General features: G+C 48.5%; 1 protein-coding gene across 1 annotated transcript; it reads right to left on the bottom strand.

The window, feature by feature from the left end:
* Positions 1 to 1444: 1444 nt before the first annotated feature.
* LOC102575125 (C-type lectin domain family 2 member B) lies at positions 1445 to 13103 on the bottom strand. Its single transcript, XM_014608260.3, has 6 exons — positions 12806 to 13103; positions 11405 to 11516; positions 10647 to 10745; positions 7665 to 7852; positions 4774 to 4877; positions 1445 to 1719 (listed from the first exon to the last, which is right to left on the bottom strand). The coding sequence occupies exons 2-6, from the start codon at positions 11508 to 11510 to the stop codon at positions 1611 to 1613; spliced, it is 606 nt and encodes a 201-aa protein (XP_014463746.1). The 5' UTR covers positions 11511 to 11516; positions 12806 to 13103; the 3' UTR covers positions 1445 to 1610.
* Positions 13104 to 17673: the final 4570 nt, after the last annotated feature.

The following is a 17673-nucleotide window of genomic DNA, read 5'->3' as shown; positions in this document are numbered from 1 at the left end:
GCAGGACACTGACAACCTAGTAGAAACCCCCTCTGGAGCCATGTGAGAAGCTCACCCCAGCCCTCCAGCATCAGGATGTATGCAGACAGTGACAAGGTAGAGCCTAATCCATTTGCTATCAACCGCATAGGGGCTGTGAGAATGGGGCCTTTGAAGTAAGTTGACGTTGTTGGTTCCCGTTTATATCGAGCTCCATCTTAGAAGTAGTCACAGTCTGCGTGCCACTGATCCCAGTGATGTGGGGCATGGTGGCAGAAAGGTTCGTGCATCTTGCTACAGCTCCAGAGGTGTGAACTTGAGGCTAGTCCAGGCTCATGCCCAAGATTGGCCCCTGTCAGTACAGCTGTGAACAGGCCCCTGGTCATTCAAGCTGGGGAGTCAAAGGTGGCCAGATGTGACACTAGCCACACCACTCTCTGGACGCTGTCTGCTACAGAAACTGGCCTGTCTTAGGTACCTCAGCCCCATACAAGTGGCTCCAGTGGGCTTGTCTGCACTGCAGCAGCTGTACATCCTTGCCAGAATGGGACTCAGCACTTCCTTCCCACCCGGGTCAGCAGGCACTTTCCACAGCCAGAAATAGGCCAGTAAGACCACTCCTGGTTTGTCCCAAGTCTGCCAGTGACTGAGGTCTCAAGAGCATCCTCACCAGCTTGGAACATGCCAGTGGAAAGAATCGGAGAATACAAGGGCTGGAAGGGACCTTGAAAGATCATTGAGTCCAACTCCCTGCTCTAGGCAGGAATACTGCTGAGATCAAATGATCCCAGCAACATGTCTGCTTAGTCTCCTCTTGAAGACTTCCAAGGTTGGGGACTGCACCACCTTCCTGGGAAGTTTATTCCAGATTCAGGTCACCCTTACTGGCAAGAAGTTCTTCCTTACATACAACCTGAAAACATCCTCTAACAGTTTATAGCCATTGCTTCTTGTCCTCCCCTGGAGTGCCCTTGTGAACAGTTTTTCTCCTAGCTCCTGATGTTCACCCCTTACATACTGATAGATGGCCATCAAGTCCTCTCTCAGTCTTCGATTCCCCAGGCTGAACAGTAACAGATCCCTTAGTCTTTCCTCATAAGGTTTGTCCTCCAGGCCCTTAATCATTCTTGTGGCTCTTCTCTGCACCTGTTCAAGATTCTCCATGTCTTTTTTGAAGCATGGCACCCAGAACTGGACACACTACTCCAGCTGTGGTCTCACCAGCGCAGAGTAGAGGCTGTGCTGAGACCCATCCTGTCCAGGATATGCTACGATCATCGCATAAACTAGCCCAGTGAGATCTTGTGGCCTTGGCTCCCACTGGCTACTTAGGCACCAGGTCAACAAGTGCTTCCTTGCAGGTGCTTTAAATACAGTGACTTTTTAATTTTATTTTTTCCCGCTCTAAAGTTGCGTTTTGATCTACTCTCCAAATTACACATGAGAACAAGGTAATACACCCAGCAAATACAAAAGAAACAGTTTATTTGCTTTTCTTTCATTTTGTAGAAATAGCTCAATTGCATGGACAGACAGCTTTTTTTAACCAGCTAAAAAAACGTATATAAAAAATATTTCACATTCTTTTAAGACCTCTTTTTCCTTCCTTCCTCTGGGATTCTGCTTTCTTCTCACACCCTAGCTCTGGCGCAGATCCAGTTCTTTTTGGTGGTACAGCTTGATGAGCCAATTCCTTCATCATTCAGATAGGCACAGTTTCCCCCACCTCTCACTTCAAGCCTGTGCAAAGTAGCCATGAAACAAGAAACAGTCAGTTGCCAAGGAATTTACGTGCACACACATGCACATGCAAACACACATGCACACGCACAAGAGCTCAAAAGCTTACAATGATTTGATGCCACCAGAGCAAACCCCTTTATGGATACTCTTACTTCAGTTTAAGTTTAGCATGGTTTGGGATAGTTTAACCCAGTTCCAGAGTGATTGTTTCCATTGGGATGATCAAGAAATTTAATCTGTATTCACTTCTAAAGTGGATTAGTGAAATTGCATGAGACACAGGCTGTGTTTACGCAAGATGCTGATTGTGCAGTAGCTCATTACTACCGAGCACTAGCACTGCATGGCATGAAGCATGACACAATACTTCTGCGCAGTAGTAACAAGCTACTGCACACTCAGCATCACCTAAAGCCATTTGGCAACACTACTGCGCAGTAACTCTAGTTACTGTAACAACTGCACAGTCAGTGTCCTGTGTAGATGCAACCATTGTGTGGACAGGCTATCCAGAATTGGAGTGGCCTTCATTTAGTTTAGCTTGCTTCTTTCTTTTTTGGTACAAAGGCAACTTTCATTCTGAATAAGAGCATCCACATAGAGATTCAAATCTGTTTAACTAATCCACTTTAGAAATTAAAACAGATTAATTTTCCTGAGAATTTTTGGGTTGACAAATACAGGCAGGCACCTGTCTCAAGCACCAACTTGGTTAAATCTGTGAAAATCCTCATGTGGACCTCTTCTGGGTAAAAGTGGCTTACTTGGGTTTAGTTTACCAATTTCTAAACAACTTAAGGTAAATCGAAACAAGCCCTTTTTAAACTGAAATAAGAGCATCCACACTGGCATCTACACTGGTTTAGCCACATCACTTTAAATTCACACCTTTAGTTAAGCCAGAACTACTCTATATATGCCAACAAACCTAGAAGGAGACAGTGGGATTCTCTGCAGTGGCATACACTCTGGAAAAGCGGGTTTTAATTCCTGTATCCTGGATCTGCCAAGGCTCAACTCAGCCCTAGCCAGGGATTAGACTGCAGGGGCGGGCAATTATTTCAGGTGGAGGGCCACTTACTGAGTTCTGGCAAGCCATCGAGGGCCACATGACAGGCAGCCAGGGGCAGATAAATATTAATTTTCTAAATTTTAGGGGCCTTGTGGGCCAGATAGAATGGCCTGGAGGGCCACTTCCACCTCGCAGGCCGCATTTTGCCCACCCCTGGATTAGAGCAACCTAACAGTGGAAGTGGGTGAGTGGAGGGTGAGGCAGGGATGGAAAGAGGTTTTTTGTAACTGGATGTAAGTGACAGTTGGGAGGCATGGTTGGGATTGGTGGGAGGATTTGCTTATGTTGGGGTTTGGGCAGGGAGGGGGTAGCTGGGAAGAGTTGGCATTCTTGCGTTTTGTGGTGCTATTGGGGAATTCTCTCTGCGGGTTATTCATTTACTGTAAACCACCCTGAGCCTTTTGGCTAGGGCAGGATATAAATCTAATCAATCAGATAATGGCTGCAGCAGTACAGAACGGCTGAGTAGAGTCACTCGACAGACCCCGCTTTCTGGTGTGCTTAAGAGCAGTGGTTTGGGGCATGTCTAGGGGCATCCTCGCCACCACAGATCTGTGTTTGGCATGTGAAAAGAAGAAGTGGGTAGGAAACAGTCTCGAACAGATTGCAGAGCTCATGTGGATGTGGATGTTCCCTCATACATTATCAGGGATGCTCCCCATCAGCGTGACTAACATTGAACCACCTTACCCATGGTCCTGGGCCTTGTCTTCACAACACCCTGTTGGAGGGGTAGGGTTATGACCCGCCATGTTACATCCAGGGCTCTTTGGAAGTAGCCAGGCCCCCTTTGAAATGGGTCGGAGTGGGGATATCAGTTCCTTCAGGGTTCTGGGCTGGAGTGAGTCCACCTCCAAGGGGCCTGTGGATCACCTTGAACTTGAACCTGGATCACCCATGCCCTCCAGAGAGCAGCCTGTGCTCATAGCAGGCCAGTGAGAAGCAGGGGATACCTGTTTCCACCTTGGCCTTTCCTCTCAGTGGACATATTTTATCTGAATTCTTCCTTCCTGCTGTTTGCCTTTGCCTGCCCACCCTCCTGTTTCTGTGTAATGGCAGTGAGACAAGAGGTTGCACCTCTTTGCCAGTACCAGCACTAAGGGCAAAGCTTTCACAGCAAAGGGCAGGGACACTTGAGTCCAGAGGAGGGCTGGCCTTGTGACTGAACTATTGCCTCTGGACTCTGGGTATATGGGCTCAGTCTCTGACTTGGCCAGAGGCTCTGCGTGACCTTGGGCCAGTCACTCCACGTCTCCATTTCTCCATTCATAACATGAGCTTAGCAGAATTGACCAGTGGAGGCGAAATTTGTTCATGGCTGCCAGGAGCTCAAAGACTGATGATGAAAGATGTAGCTACACAGGACATAGAGTAAAATATTTCCCGTGAGCCAATTTCCTGAAAGTTAAAATAGCTTATCTTTATATTGGAAGTGTACCGTGACACACTCTATTATTCAGCTGGGCCATCTTGACAGCCATTGTCAAACCAGAACTACATAAAATCAACTGAACTACATAAAACTGACTGGCCACCCAATGTTCAACACAAGGTCCCCAGGTCCCTAGGCAGGGCGAATCCCCTGGTGATACACAGCCAGTGCAGCATGGCTGTAGCTGGCTGCTCTAGTGAGACATCATGACTGTCTTGCTTTCTTGATGGGGGTGGGGAAGGTCTCCACTGGGACATTAGGGTTGTATTTTCCTGCCCTGGCTGGAGGAGGCAGAAGGGAGCTCAAGTTAATATCTCTTCCATGATACACAACCATTAGCTATGCAATGCTTTCCCCCTGCCCAGAATCATGTTGTGGTATCAATAGGAGTTAACAACCTAAGTCTGGGTGGAGTATTGAGGATAACACACACCTTGACATGAGCAGATGGGCTGAGTTCACCCGAGCTGTTGATCAGTCTGGGCTCGGTGTGTTCAGCACCAGTGACTTGATACTGAGAGGTTTTAGGGAAGGAAAAGTGACTCACTTGTTGTCAAACATGCTGCCATTGGCCCAGGTCCAGGCCTGGCCCGGCTCCCTCCAGAGGCCGATCCAGTGGTAGAGGGTGCCTTTGTGATGAATCAGGAAGCTCTGAATGGACAAAGGGAAAAGCCTGTCTCTTTTCTGAACATTCAGAAGCAAAACCAGGGAGCTCATCACTCCTGTGCTGCAACCTCAGGATGCAGTGCAGGACAAGAGCAATGGGCTCATGGTGCCACAAGGGAGGTTTAGGTTGGATATTAGGGAGGACTTTCTTCGCCCTGCAGGAAGGGCAGAGCCAACTCCCTGGGGAGCGGCTGGCGTTGGAAGCATCTAAGTGCAGGTACGACAGACACTTGCCTGGGATGGTTTAGACGGGGATGATCCCACTTTGTGCAGCAGGTGGGACTCAATGGCCAGCTAAGATGTTCTATGATTCTACATAAGCCAATAGTCTCTGACCTCTGGATCCTAGACTTAGCTGTCTACTGCAGTGGCTGGGCAGTGGCAGTGCCCTCATCTCCCCTGCTTCTACTTATGGCTGTGGGGGCCAACTTTTTAGTGGGGGGCCAACACTTTAAGAGCTGTGCCACAAATTAGCTCTGCACCCTCCCCAAGTGCCAATCCGATTCCCTTTCCCTGCCCAATCTGCTGCTCTGCTTTCTGCTTCCTGCCCTACCTGCCACTCCCCAACCAGCTGGACACCACCTACCGAGGCTGCCCAGGCCACTGGTGGCATCCATGCCGCAGGTTGGCTGCTGCCCTTGGCCTACAGCATGCTATGGGCTGTGGCTGGTGTTCCTGTTTCTGAGCCGTGTATGCCTGGGTGAAGGTTTGAAGTGGTGATTTTGGCGATTCCTTAAGAAAATGTTTGCTTGTAAATGCAGAGGACTGTATTTGATGGTGTAGGAGGCCCTTTTCACTCCCACGTCCCTATGTAACCATTGCTACATTTGGGATCAAGAAGGACTTTCACCCCACAGATCGCTTTCCTCTGTAGGATGGGGCATGGCCCTCTTCCTTGGTTCACTAGAGCGTGTTTTAACAAAACTTCCTGTCATTCCAGTGGGAGGGGGGTGACAGGGCCCTCATCCTCCTACTTTACCTATGCCAAGTTAAAATGTGTTTCGGATATTTCAGGCAAACTCCTGTGTGGACTTTAAAGGTGCTTGTCCATTCCTATTTAAGAGTGCCATGGTTTGGTTTAATTTAACCCAGTTTCTGGTAGGTAAATGTGACAGCTGTCCCTGAAGTTTTAAGAACACATTTAAGCACCTGTCTAGGATGGTTTAGACAAGGAAGATCCTGCCCTGAGTAGGGGGTTGGACTTGATGTGACCTCATGAAGTCCCTTCCAGCTCTGTTTCTTATGATTTCATGATTTGACGCTGGGCAGCACACACACCACATGCACAGGCTTCGGTGCTCTTGCTGAGCAGGGACCGCTGTGCCTCTGGGCAGGAAGAACCCTGCCCCCTCCATTGTACCAAAGTCTTTTTGGGTGCTGTGGTGAGAGGCTGCAGAAACAGGTGCTGAACAAAACCCCAACACAAGTGAGATGGACAACATTTACATATTCCAAGGCTTTTGTTTAACTACTATTATACAGCTGGTTGGGGACTTCTTGTGAACTATGAGTGTAGCCAGCTGGTCAGATTTCTAATTACGGGGTTTTTCTTAATATATTCAAGACATGGATATTTAGCTCCCCTCCCCCATGCTCTCACTTTCCTTCCAGCTCATGCACTGTTTTTTTTTTTTTCTCCAGATCAGGGTGCCCTCTCCTCCATGCCTCCTCCCCCCGCCCCATTTTCCGCAGAGGCAGGGTAAGTTTCCTCCTTCCTCTGCAAGGCCCGCTTCTCTTCCCCTGCACTGCAGCAGATACTCCGAATTTCCTGTGCCATTTCAGCACTATCTGAAAACCAGTCTAAGAGCTGTAACTGAGCCACTGTGAGTCACTGGTGCTGCCCTGTGCACACATGAATGTGATATCTGGAATAAGTACCTTGTAAAAAAAACTCTGTCCTTCTGAATGTATGGGGTTACAATTGTAGAAAAGCACCGGAGGACTGCCTATGCTTCTCAGTGTATGGTTGTGGGGACTGTAAAAGTCCTTGGAGGACCACCAGCAGTGAGTAACTGTAGCTTGCAGTCCTGCTGCAAAGTGTGTAGCCCAGCCACATCAAATGCAGAGCTGCTTTGTTAGCCCTACAGATCTGACAAATAATGTGTGTGGATGAGAGCTCAGTACAGTCAATACTCAAGTAAAAGCCTGAGCAAACTTTGCTGTGAAGACACCCCCTGAAACAATGAACCCAGGCACCTGCCCACGTGGTGTTCCTGGAACCCCATACTGAGCTGGGGAGGAGCCTCCTTTTCCAGGAGGTGAGTGGGCCTGGGGCACTGTTTCTACTCAGCTGCCCCAGCCCTATGCAGAAGGATTCCTCCCACACAAAATTTGAGCAAGAGTGTGGCAATCACACGCTGGTCACAGAGACATCATCCCGCTTGGAGTAGGGTTCAGTCATAGGCGACTGGTAGGGGAGACAGTGGGGGGGTATGTGCCCCGCCCTGACAGAGCCATCCCCCACCACTGACAGCTTCTGCGGGTGCTCGCCAGCCCCGTCCCTGCCACTTCTGCCGGCGGCTTCTGTGTGTGCTCACCAGCCCCGTCCCTGCCACTGCCTCTGGTTTCTGCAGGTGCCCGCCCAGACTCAGGAGACACTAGTTGCCCATGGGTTCAGCTGTTGAAGCCTCACTCACTTTGGCCTCCCAGCACAGGACAAAGCTAGACTCTTTTTCACCCGTCAGGGATGGGGTCCAAGCCCTGTCTGTCCACACATAGCCTGTTCATATCCTGCACAGTCTACTACAGACATGGAGCACCCAGGGCTCTCACCTTCTCATGCTCAGTGTCAATCCCAGCCAAGGTGGCACCTTGTGAGGCACAGAGGCTCTGGCTGTTGTTCCAGGTCGTTTCATTCTTTGAGAAGAAGTAGCATTTCCCTTGGTACCCGAGCCAGTCATCTGGGCAAGTGGCTGCAGCAGGGAAATCTGCACGGTCCAAACAGAGCTTTGCATTCATGGCTGAAAATGATGACATAACATGAGATAAAAAGCTGCTCTCCTGTTCCGTATCTCAGATCTGCAGATCTATGTTGGTATGCATGTTAAAGGACTGAGAAGTCTTTGGGCTTGTTTTAACTCAATTTTAACTGGTTAAATGTAATGGGCTTGGTGAGTTAGGTGTTGTGTGGGGGACCTTCCCTTGCAAAATGGTAAAGCATTGGAAGGGTAAGAGAAAATCGGGGAAAAAAGGGGCTAAGGTCAGCATTTGTCACATTTGTGTGGAATTCTAAGTGGAGGGACCTTCAGATCCTGAGTGACCAGGAGGCTTATGGGACAAAACAAACAGAATTTACCTTTGGGAACGCCACTGAAATGCTATTTATTTACTTATTTTTGGATGTCACATCCCAGGCCAAATCAGCCTAATCAGTTCTAAAGTCTGTCCACTGAGCAGAGGTCCATCATTCAAGTGTGTGTGGTGCTACCACCAAGTATCCTCCCTCCCAGACTCTCCAGCCTGGGACTTCAGATATTCTCAAATCCTTGGCAGGCTTCCTATGTGCAATCCCCAAGCCCAGAAGCCTTGGAGTCCAGATGCCCCCTGGTCTTGCTTGGCCCTGGCCAGAAGGCCGAAGGAGCTAGCTAGAGGGAAAGCCTGAGACCAATCCCCCATCACCATAGATTATGTAGCCGGGATCTTCCCATTGGGAGGTTATAGTAGACTCTGGCTGCAGGGCCTGCCCGCAGTGCAATGGACAGGTCTCCGCCCTCTGCTACACCGAGTCACTCAAGGCTGGGAAGATGGGGATCTCCCCAGCCAGGTCAGTAAAACCATCATCATGGGAATCTCCCTGGGCTGAAACCATCATCATGGTATCTCCAAAGAGACAACTAAAAGGCAGTACTAGTGGGACAATAATAAAGGTCCCTACAGAGGAACCAGATTACAAGGCACATGATCGCTGCAGGGGGACCTGCCAGATAAGTATCAAACCTCACCGGAAAGAGTATTTATAATTTACTAAGCCCTGTACTGGGTCCAGGTTAAGACCTGCTATTTGCTTGTTGCTAAATAGTGGAAAGCTCTGTAGTACTTGCAGGTGCATTTTCTTACAGTGGCCAGCCTAGAGGTCTCTACCCACTGGATCCTAAAAGGGCCAAAACCCTTGATCCTGTTCAAGATCCAAAGAGCTGGGTTGCATTGGCAACTGGAAGTAGAGCAGCCTCCTCTGTTGATGTGGAGCAGCACCAGCAAAGTAGTGCCCCCAAAGGTGGTGCAAAGCAGCACCCTCTGACAGCGGTGTGGTACAGTGGCTCTGGTAAAACAGGGCCACCAGTAGCCTTGAGGGGAGGCAAAGGCAGCTGTGGAGTAACACCCCCAGTGTTGGGGAAAAAAGGGGCTAAGGTCAGCATTTGTCACCATGTGAGGCACAGAGACAGCAGCAACAGAGCAGCACCCCAAGCGGCGGCAAGAAACTTTGGCAGCAGCAATGGGGCAGTGCCCCACGGGGGCAGTGAGGAGTGGTGGTGGCACTGGAGCCATGACTGCAGTAGCAGTGGGGTGAAGGGAAATGTTGGGGCTAGAAGCTACATTGGCTCTACTGGCTACCAAATTCACCCTGCGTGAAACTGAGAGCTAGCTCTGATCATCCTGACTGTGATAAGCTGATAATAGTCGGTTGAGGCACGCTACTGATTATTAAAGGTTTCCCAAGACTGCCTGTTTGCCCCATTTTCTTTCCCTCTTTAAAAACCCTGGTGCAGGTTTGATATTGTTGGCGAGCGGGGAAGTTTGTTCATATTGGAACACCCAGGTAGCTTTTATTTTCCCAGGTTTCTTAGTGGGGGCTCGAATCAAGATAGAAAATTTGTGTAATCCCTTCCCCCCACCCCCCAGTTGAATTTGGCTCTTGTTATGGCTGTCCAATCCCTAGCAGAAGGGTTACAAATAATCCCCTTGGCTCCAGGTCACAGAGAATCCCCTTGACGGACTATGGCAATTGCCAGGGGGAAGGGGGAAGGAGGCTAGTAGAGGCTGAAGCTTTGGTGAGGGGTGAGAGGCAGTTTGGCCCCCTTGTCTTTTTCCAGCCTGTCCTAGTTGGCTGCTGGATGAAAGAAGGTGGCGAACTTACCTGTCTTCTCCTCTTCCATAGCAGAACCAGTCAACATTTTCATTCAAACTCTTTCATTTTCCTCCCATAACCAGAAACAGTCAGAAAAACTTTGCTCATGGGTTTTCTTTTTTTCCCCCCAAAATGTTTTCATTTTTCCTTGTCATTGAAACAGATCTTTCAAAACTCGTTTAATTCTGAAATTTAAAGACCTGTTTTTTGGCACTCTCCTCTCTTGTCTTGTTGCTCCTGAGTGCACCAAACAGAGCAGAGTCTCTGGGGTTTGCTCTTCATTGTTCTGTTTCCCTTCCTCCTGCCCCATCATTATTTTTCACCTTTACTGCTCTGCAACTTTTCAAAACTTCTGCCATGGGGGAAAAGTCGCAGAGCAGTAAAGGGACAAAGCAACCCCCCTCAACTTGAAGGCATTTAAATATGTGCAGGGAAGTCTTTCAAGAGGAAACCAAAAGAAATGAGTAAGAATAAGCCACTTTGAACACCAATAGCATAACTATGGGAAGGCAAACGTGGCGGCCACAACACTTTCACCGCAAGTATCGCCCCAGCAGCATCTCCTATATGGGGGGTCAGCACTCAACTCCAGGGCCTGTAGCCCCAGGCTGGCTTCTCCCAGCGGTGGCATCTATAACCACCCCAGAGCTAAACAGAAAAGGCCAAGAGTCAGAGAGCCTTGCACTCACCTGCCAGCACCACTGCAGCAACTACAAGGCCTGTTGTGAAGCCAGCAGCTGCAGCTGCTATGAGGGTTCTTCGTGCTGCTGTCTTCCTGAACTTGTAACCTGAAAGAGGCTCAGGTGTGAACATGCAATGGAAGTGGAGCCCAGAATTATTTATCTTTGAATTATGGGTCAGTGCAAGGACAAGGGATTGCTGGTACATCCTGAATTCAGGGCATCAGAAGAACCTCCCTGCCCTCAGCAAAAGGCAAGTAACTCACACCTGGGCTGGTCAGTGTATGGGGCTCTTCCAGGCCTTCCCTGAGCTGACTTCTCCAGCTGGTGCCTGAGGCAGCTGAGTGGGAGATTGAAGGGAGCCCAGAGCAAAGAGCCACATGAATAGGCCAGCTGCTCCTTGCACAGCTGTTCTGGTGTGTGCATACATGTGTGTAAACCTGGAGCTCTGAATTCCCACGTACCTCACACAAACTAGCTGGGATACGCGGTCCTGCTGGTGCTCTGGAGAGAGCGAGTGAGGGTATCAGAGGCAGCCCTACAAAATATCCTGCACCCCACAACATAATTGGGATGTTACAGGCCCATACAGAAAATAGCAACTGTAGACACAAAACCAGGATCCATTCCTACAAGAAGCTGTGAGTGTAATGGGGTCCCCACTACTTTTCTGGCCAAAAGTTTGCACTGTATCTCAAGTGCCAGACATAGCTTTCTCCATATTTTTCTCCAACATCCCCCAGGAAGGGGAAGAAGAGGACAGATACCTGGTTCCTCTCTTTGCTCTTGCCTTCCTGGGTGGTGGAGGGACGGCACCTTGTGATGTTTCGCTTCCAAGGGACACAATCCACTCCTTGTGGCTTCTCCCTCCATGACAAGCTGGGAAAGGGGAAAAACCAACAATTCTGCTTGAATCTCTTTTTTAATCTACTGCGTCTACCAGGAATACTCAGGATGACTGTAACTGAAAGAGAGAAAAGCCTCTGGTTTTTTGCTTGGTGTCTCTGGCAGCAGTCTGTGGTGTGATTGTTTATTTTCTGTATTACAGGAGTGTCTAAAAGCCCCTGTCCATGCTCAGGACCTTATTGTGCTAGGTGCTGCACGTACAGAACAGAAAGATATTCTTGACCCACACGGCTCGCACCTGGAGGCCCCAACCATGGACAGAATGAAGCACATATTTTGCTTTGCACACTGTGATCCAGTCCCCGGTCATCAATGTTCATGCACATGCATCTCTCCAGGATCAAGACCTACGTATCAGACAAGAGGCTTCCAGTGAACATGCCAGGCAGATGAGTCTGCAGTGCCTGGAAATTACTACGATTTTTGCTGTTTCTCTTCTGTATGCATTTAAATCCCCTAGCTGTCTCATAGGGGGCTTTTATTCAGCAACGATGGAAAGAGAAAAACTTCTAAAAAAAACCCAGGCAGATGTTTTAAAAACAAAAAAAACCTGGCAGGGAGTGTGTGGGTGAAACACATATCCTGCAGCTGCTTCTAACTCATTTACTGACACTTCAGGCTGATGGTGCCTGAAAATTTCATTTCCCCCCGTCCTGCATTTGAATGATAAACCACCAAGGAGCTGTGAGGACAAACTGTCAAGTCCAAATCAGTAGAACTGGAAGGGCTGGTCTGAAACCCAGCCTGCCAGGTGGGAAATCAATAAAGGGAACAGCACAGTGAGGATGAGAAGGCTGTGATGGGAGGGTGAGGAGATGAGGCATTTTTAGAGGGATGGGAAATAGAAAGGGGTGGTCTGTTCCTGGCAGAGGAGCCTGAAAGTGTCTGGAGCAAAGTTAGGTCCTGAGATGAGTCAGGCTGGGTCCTAGTTTAGTAGCTGTTCCATCCTAGTTAAGCTCTCCTTACTCGGGGTCTGGCCCCTGCCACTCGTCCCCCTCCTGCCCGAGAATCCATCTCTCTTTCTGTCTCACACAAGCTACAATGCCAAAAGTTAGCTTAGTTTGGGAGGAAGGACCCAGTTTATTCCTGTTCTTGAACTCCTTGATGGGATAAAGCTGGTTTAAGAAACTCTTTCTCTGAGCCCTTCTCCATGCCCAGGGGCTCTGAACACTTGGCCCTCATTGAAATCTCCCTCCCTCCTTTCCCCCAGTTAATCCACATCAACCCCCACCTTTCCACACCCCCCAGAGAAGCAAACTCACCAAGGTCCTGTGCTCCAAAAAGAAAGTAGAGCTGAAGGCTTTAGAGCCACAGACTGGAAACTCCACCCCCTTATTTGGCAGAGCTCAGAGAGGGAGGGGAGAAAGGTATCACTTTCTGGAGAAGACAGACCCTGGGGCTCTAACACACTTGGTTTTGACTCCCTGCACAACTTGGCCTGTACAAGTCCACGTGTCAACTGACAATTTGACTCCGATACATGAAGGCAAAACCATCCTGGGTTTAATGGAGTAGCAAGGTTTCTAGGAGCTGGCTTAGTCTGGCCACAAGTCTCTGGCACTGCATCTTCCCTCCTGTGGTAACCTGTGCTAAGCTAATTTAAAGGTAAGCATGGGGTTCCCACCTGGGTGCTGATCCTCTCTCTATATCCACCACCACCACCCTACCTTTCTTTGCTGAAAACATACCCTCTGCCTGGAAACACAGATCATTTATATCAGTGTAACTTGCATCTGTTTTGTATACCAGTGTAAATTATATCAGGGCTTGGAACAGACAGACGTGCGACTATCCCGGAATAGCTGTCTGCAATTAATGGTGTTATAGCACCTTCCCTCTAGACAACATCGGATGTGGTAACAACCTGTCTGCTTACAGCAAAAAAAACTGGCCCCGAAGAGCCAGAGACACACCAGTTATATTAGTATATCTTCAATAGAGTCTCTCTCGTCCCCCTAGTTCCTGATTTATCCCAGGGTAATTCTACGCCAGATTTAAATTATATCAGTGTGAGAAATAGCAGCAGCATGAGCCTGGGGGTTTCCAAACAACAGAAACCTCAAGTGGGAAAGTGAACATTGCCATTTCAAGTTGAGCAGAGGGAGAAACAAACACTTGTGATTCATGATTGAGGTTTCTGGTATTAGATAGAAAAGCTCCATCAATGTGGCTGGCAGGCCGCAACATGGTATTAAAGAGCGCGCACACTGCTTGAACTCCATTTTAATTTTGTTTTTACTTTCCCTTATTCTTCAAGTTGGGGAAAGAAACAAACCAGGAGGATGGATAGAGAAAAAGAGAGAAAAGAAGGCTGGGAGAGGGGCTGAAAAAAGGAGAAGCAACACTGGCCTGGTGTCATTCTCAGGTTTCAATCACAGGGATAAAGTGAACAATGTATTTTTCAAAAAGAAACCAGAAGCTTAAAAAGGAACAGTATCAGCAGAATTGAAAACATTCAGTGCAATTTTTGGAATGAGCTGAAAAGCCATTTTCCACTGACAGAAGGGGGCACAAAGCTCTGCTTCATTAATACCTTATGGGTGCAGATCAGTTATGTGAAGAGGCATAGAGTAGGGAAATGGTTTATCCAGGGTTACACAGAGTCAGGCTGAGACTAGAATATAGGGGCTCAACTCTCCTTTTCCGAGCAGCAATGAATCTCTGAACATGAGTCCCTCACTCCTTCTCTAATCAGAGCCACCCAAAGAATGAGCCACGGGACCGGTGTATCTAGAGAACCTGTGGGTAGTTAATGTTGTGAAAGGTCCAGAACATGGGATGTCTCATCCATGTGATCATGGTGCATCCAGCTGTGTCCATTTCTGCAGGTGAAACAGAATTCACCTTTGTTCCCACCCACAGCAAAGAAAAGTGATGCTTTGAAGTACATGTCTTGAGTTCCTCACACTGAGGGGCTTCCCCTGCTGCTTCTGGTTGAAAACTTGTTGAACTGCACGTTTGAAGAGAAATGCCAACCACACCATCCATTCAAAATGTTCTGAAAAAAGCTGCCAACACCCATGATGTTTCTAAAAGATTTCCTTTATTTAATGGTTTAGACGTTTTGTTCTGGAAAAAAAATATACTTATTTTTTGATACCCTTTAGCAGAAAACTCACCAAGGGCCCAGATTTTACACAATCCTTTGGATAAAAAGGGTACCAGAACATGGGTGCCCCCTTCTCTAAATCAATAGTTGGGTCCATGGCCGTGGATACATCTACACCCTGGCCAGGATGCTCTCAAGGCTGCCCCAGTCCTTCTCATACGTGCCAACCTCAGAAGCGTGCCATATAGAGGCTACTGCAGGCTTTTCCCTCTGCAGCCCATCTCAGGTCCTCTGCCTCCAGGCTGCTGCAGATAGTCTGTTGTGGACAGTCCTGGAGTGGCATGTCTAAATTTGGAGAGTTGGGCTGGGCAAATATTGGGAACGTCCTGGCCAGGGTCACACTGCTGCGGTGATGTGAATGCACCCAGCACATGTGTGTGGATCTCTGTGCTTGAGACTCTTGCTTAGTATTAGCTTGTTTTGTGGCTTACACAATGTAGGTGTTGTTTCGTGATGAGCCATTCTGCAAGACTAAAGCATACTTAACACTGTTTATCTGTGCCCAATTATTCACTCTGATACCTGAGCTGCAGTATTACAGAATCTTGTGTGCATCTGACACTTGCTTTTGGAAAACCACATTGCTTTACAAACAACATGCATGTGAGATTCGCAGCGATTAGACTGATGCATTCAACAATCAAGCAAAGGCTGAGTGAAAAGTAAAAACTAAATCATAGACAGTTATTATATGGCAGTAATAGAGATCTTAGCTGGATACTTTCAGGTTTAGGAGGCGAAGGGATTTTTAACGCAAGTTGTTCATATATTTACTTGCATGCTTGTTGGAGTAAGTGTGAACCTCCTTTCAGGCTTGTCATTTTTTTCATTATCTATGTCATGGCAGAGGATGTGCCTGGCTCAATGATGCGTAACCTTTTAGAGCCACAGCAATTAGCACCGCCATTGCTCCCCTGCCATCAAATTTCTGGACCTGTGTGGAGCCCTGTAGGCTGAATGACATGGCCCCCTGAGCGAAATCTGGCCCGCGGGCCAGAGGTTAAGCATCACTGATCTAACTCGGAGACTTTCTTCATTAGTCTGTGTTTTCCAAATATGGGCATCTGCTGGAGAGAATGACTGCAGAGATGAAGAGAAGGCAGACTTGTTCTCAGCTCTGCAATGGTAGTGCCAGAAAGAAACTGCTCTGCTCCAAAAACAGCACCTAGTAATCTCTATTCATAAAAATGCAAAACAGAGTGAAGGCAGATAAGGTTCTTTAGAAAAGGTCATATTGTCAGTATTGGCTGTGCTGCTCATGCCTATGCAATGCTGCAGGTGCATGATAGCTTTGGCTTTCAATGTAAACCTCAAAGTGAAACGCACTCTGATTTGCTTGTGTCAGCTTTGAAAACTGGACTTGGTAGTCTGAAAAGGCTGGCCCTCTGTCTTCTGTGACTGTCCAATTTATCCCTAATGGAACAGCAAATCTCTAGAGATCCCAGGATCTCTGCTTCAAACACTTAAACATGATTCATAGATTCATAGATGTTAGGGTCGGAAGGGACCTCAATAGATTATCGAGTCCGACCCCCTGCATAAGCAGGAAAGAGTGCTGGGTTTAGATGACCCCAGCTAGATGCATATCTAACCTCCTCTTGAAGACCCCCAGGGCAGGGGAGAGCACCACCTCCCTTGGGAGCCCGTTCCAGACCTTGGCCACTCAAACTGTGAAGAAGTTCTTCCTAATGTCCAGTTTAAATCTGCTCTCTGCTAGCTTGTGGCCATTATTTCTTGTAACCCCCGGGGGCGCCTTGGTGAATAAAACCTCACCAATTCCCTTCTGTGCCCCCGTGATGAACTTATAGGCAGCCACAAGGTCGCCTCTCAACCTTCTCTTGTGGAGGCTGAAAAGGTCCAGGTTCTCTAGTCTCTCCTCGTAGGGCTTGGTCTGCAGGCCTTTAACCATACGAGTGGCCCTTCTCTGGATCCTCTCCAGGTTATCCGCATCCTTCTTGAAGTGCGCCGCCCAGAATTGCATGCAGTACTCTGGTCTGACCAGTGCCCGATAGAGGGTGATGGTGCGAGCGAGATGCTGGTGTCTTCTGATTGCTGCACTTCTGCCATTAGAGTATGATGAGTGGATGGGCAAAGCATATTTTTAATGGGACTTCAGACTGACATAGAGCCTATGTACACACATTCTGTGTGTGTGCCTGTGTATGTGCATATAAGGGAAGGTCTCCCCTTCCAGTGTTGGCAGAAGACAGCATTTTCCCACCTCCACCTCAAAGAGATAGGCTGGTTATTCTCTCAGAATCATAGAAAAGTAAGGCAAAAAGGGCCCTCCGGATGGCATCTTGTCATGAGTCCTGCTCAAGGCAGGATCACCTCTGTCCAATTGCAAGTAAACTTCCAGTGAAAAACAGGGATGGGAGAGGTGGTCACAAGTTAACAAAAATGGTCCAAGCAAGGACACTGAGCATACAACACTGGGCAGCACCGACTTCTCAAACATGTCCAAGGAGCCTGTGAATGCTCCCCAGTGAAATTCTGCCCAGAGGCATGCACAGAGGAGCGACAGGAAGACTGATCCACAGTCTTCAGGGTTTCACCAGGCCAGACCCTACTTCCTGGTCTGGTAGATGCTGAGTTTGGCCAGGGCCAGGAAGAAGCTGACCAGGAGGTCCCAGGACTTGGTGGGGCTGTGGATGGAGAGTGTGTAAAAAAAGAGGTACAGGGGGAAGTGCAGGGGGAAGAGGCTCCTGAGGAGGTGGTGTAGGGGTTGCAGCCTGGCACACTCAAGGCACACATGTGCCAGGGACTCCCTCTGCTGACAAAAGGGGCAGGTGTCAGGGATGTCCATGAAGCACACCATATACATTCTTGCCGAGGTGGCTCCATGCAGGTGCCCAGACAAGCCCAGGAAGAGGCCACCTTCTCACAGGTCTATACCACCCTCTGCTAGGGAATGTCTACAAGATAGACTGGAGTGTCAGGTAGAGACCGCTGAGCTGGCTCTAAATCCATTGGGGTGGATCCCAGAAACAGTCTAGCCATGGTAACCCAGGGCTCTGCAAT

The sequence above is a fragment of the Alligator mississippiensis genome, chromosome 11 (genome assembly GCF_030867095.1).
Source record: "Alligator mississippiensis isolate rAllMis1 chromosome 11, rAllMis1, whole genome shotgun sequence".
In the NCBI taxonomy this organism is placed as follows: domain Eukaryota; kingdom Metazoa; phylum Chordata; order Crocodylia; family Alligatoridae; genus Alligator; species Alligator mississippiensis.
The sequence above is the reverse complement of the archived record's forward strand: the minus strand, read 5'-3'. Positions and strand labels throughout refer to the sequence as shown.

Excerpts from the sequence above, each read along its gene's own strand:
- LOC102575125 (XM_014608260.3), bottom strand. The coding sequence starts at position 11,510 with ATGGAGGGAGAAGCCACAAGGAGTGGATTGTGTCCCTTGGAAGCGAAA. Across the intron at positions 10,746-11,404 it reads AGAGCAAAGAGAGGAACCAG|GTTACAAGTTCAGGAAGACA; the intron begins GTATCTGTCCTC and ends AGCCTCTTTCAG. Across the intron at positions 7,853-10,646 it reads TGCTGCAGTGGTGCTGGCAG|CCATGAATGCAAAGCTCTGT; the intron begins GTGAGTGCAAGG and ends CATCATTTTCAG.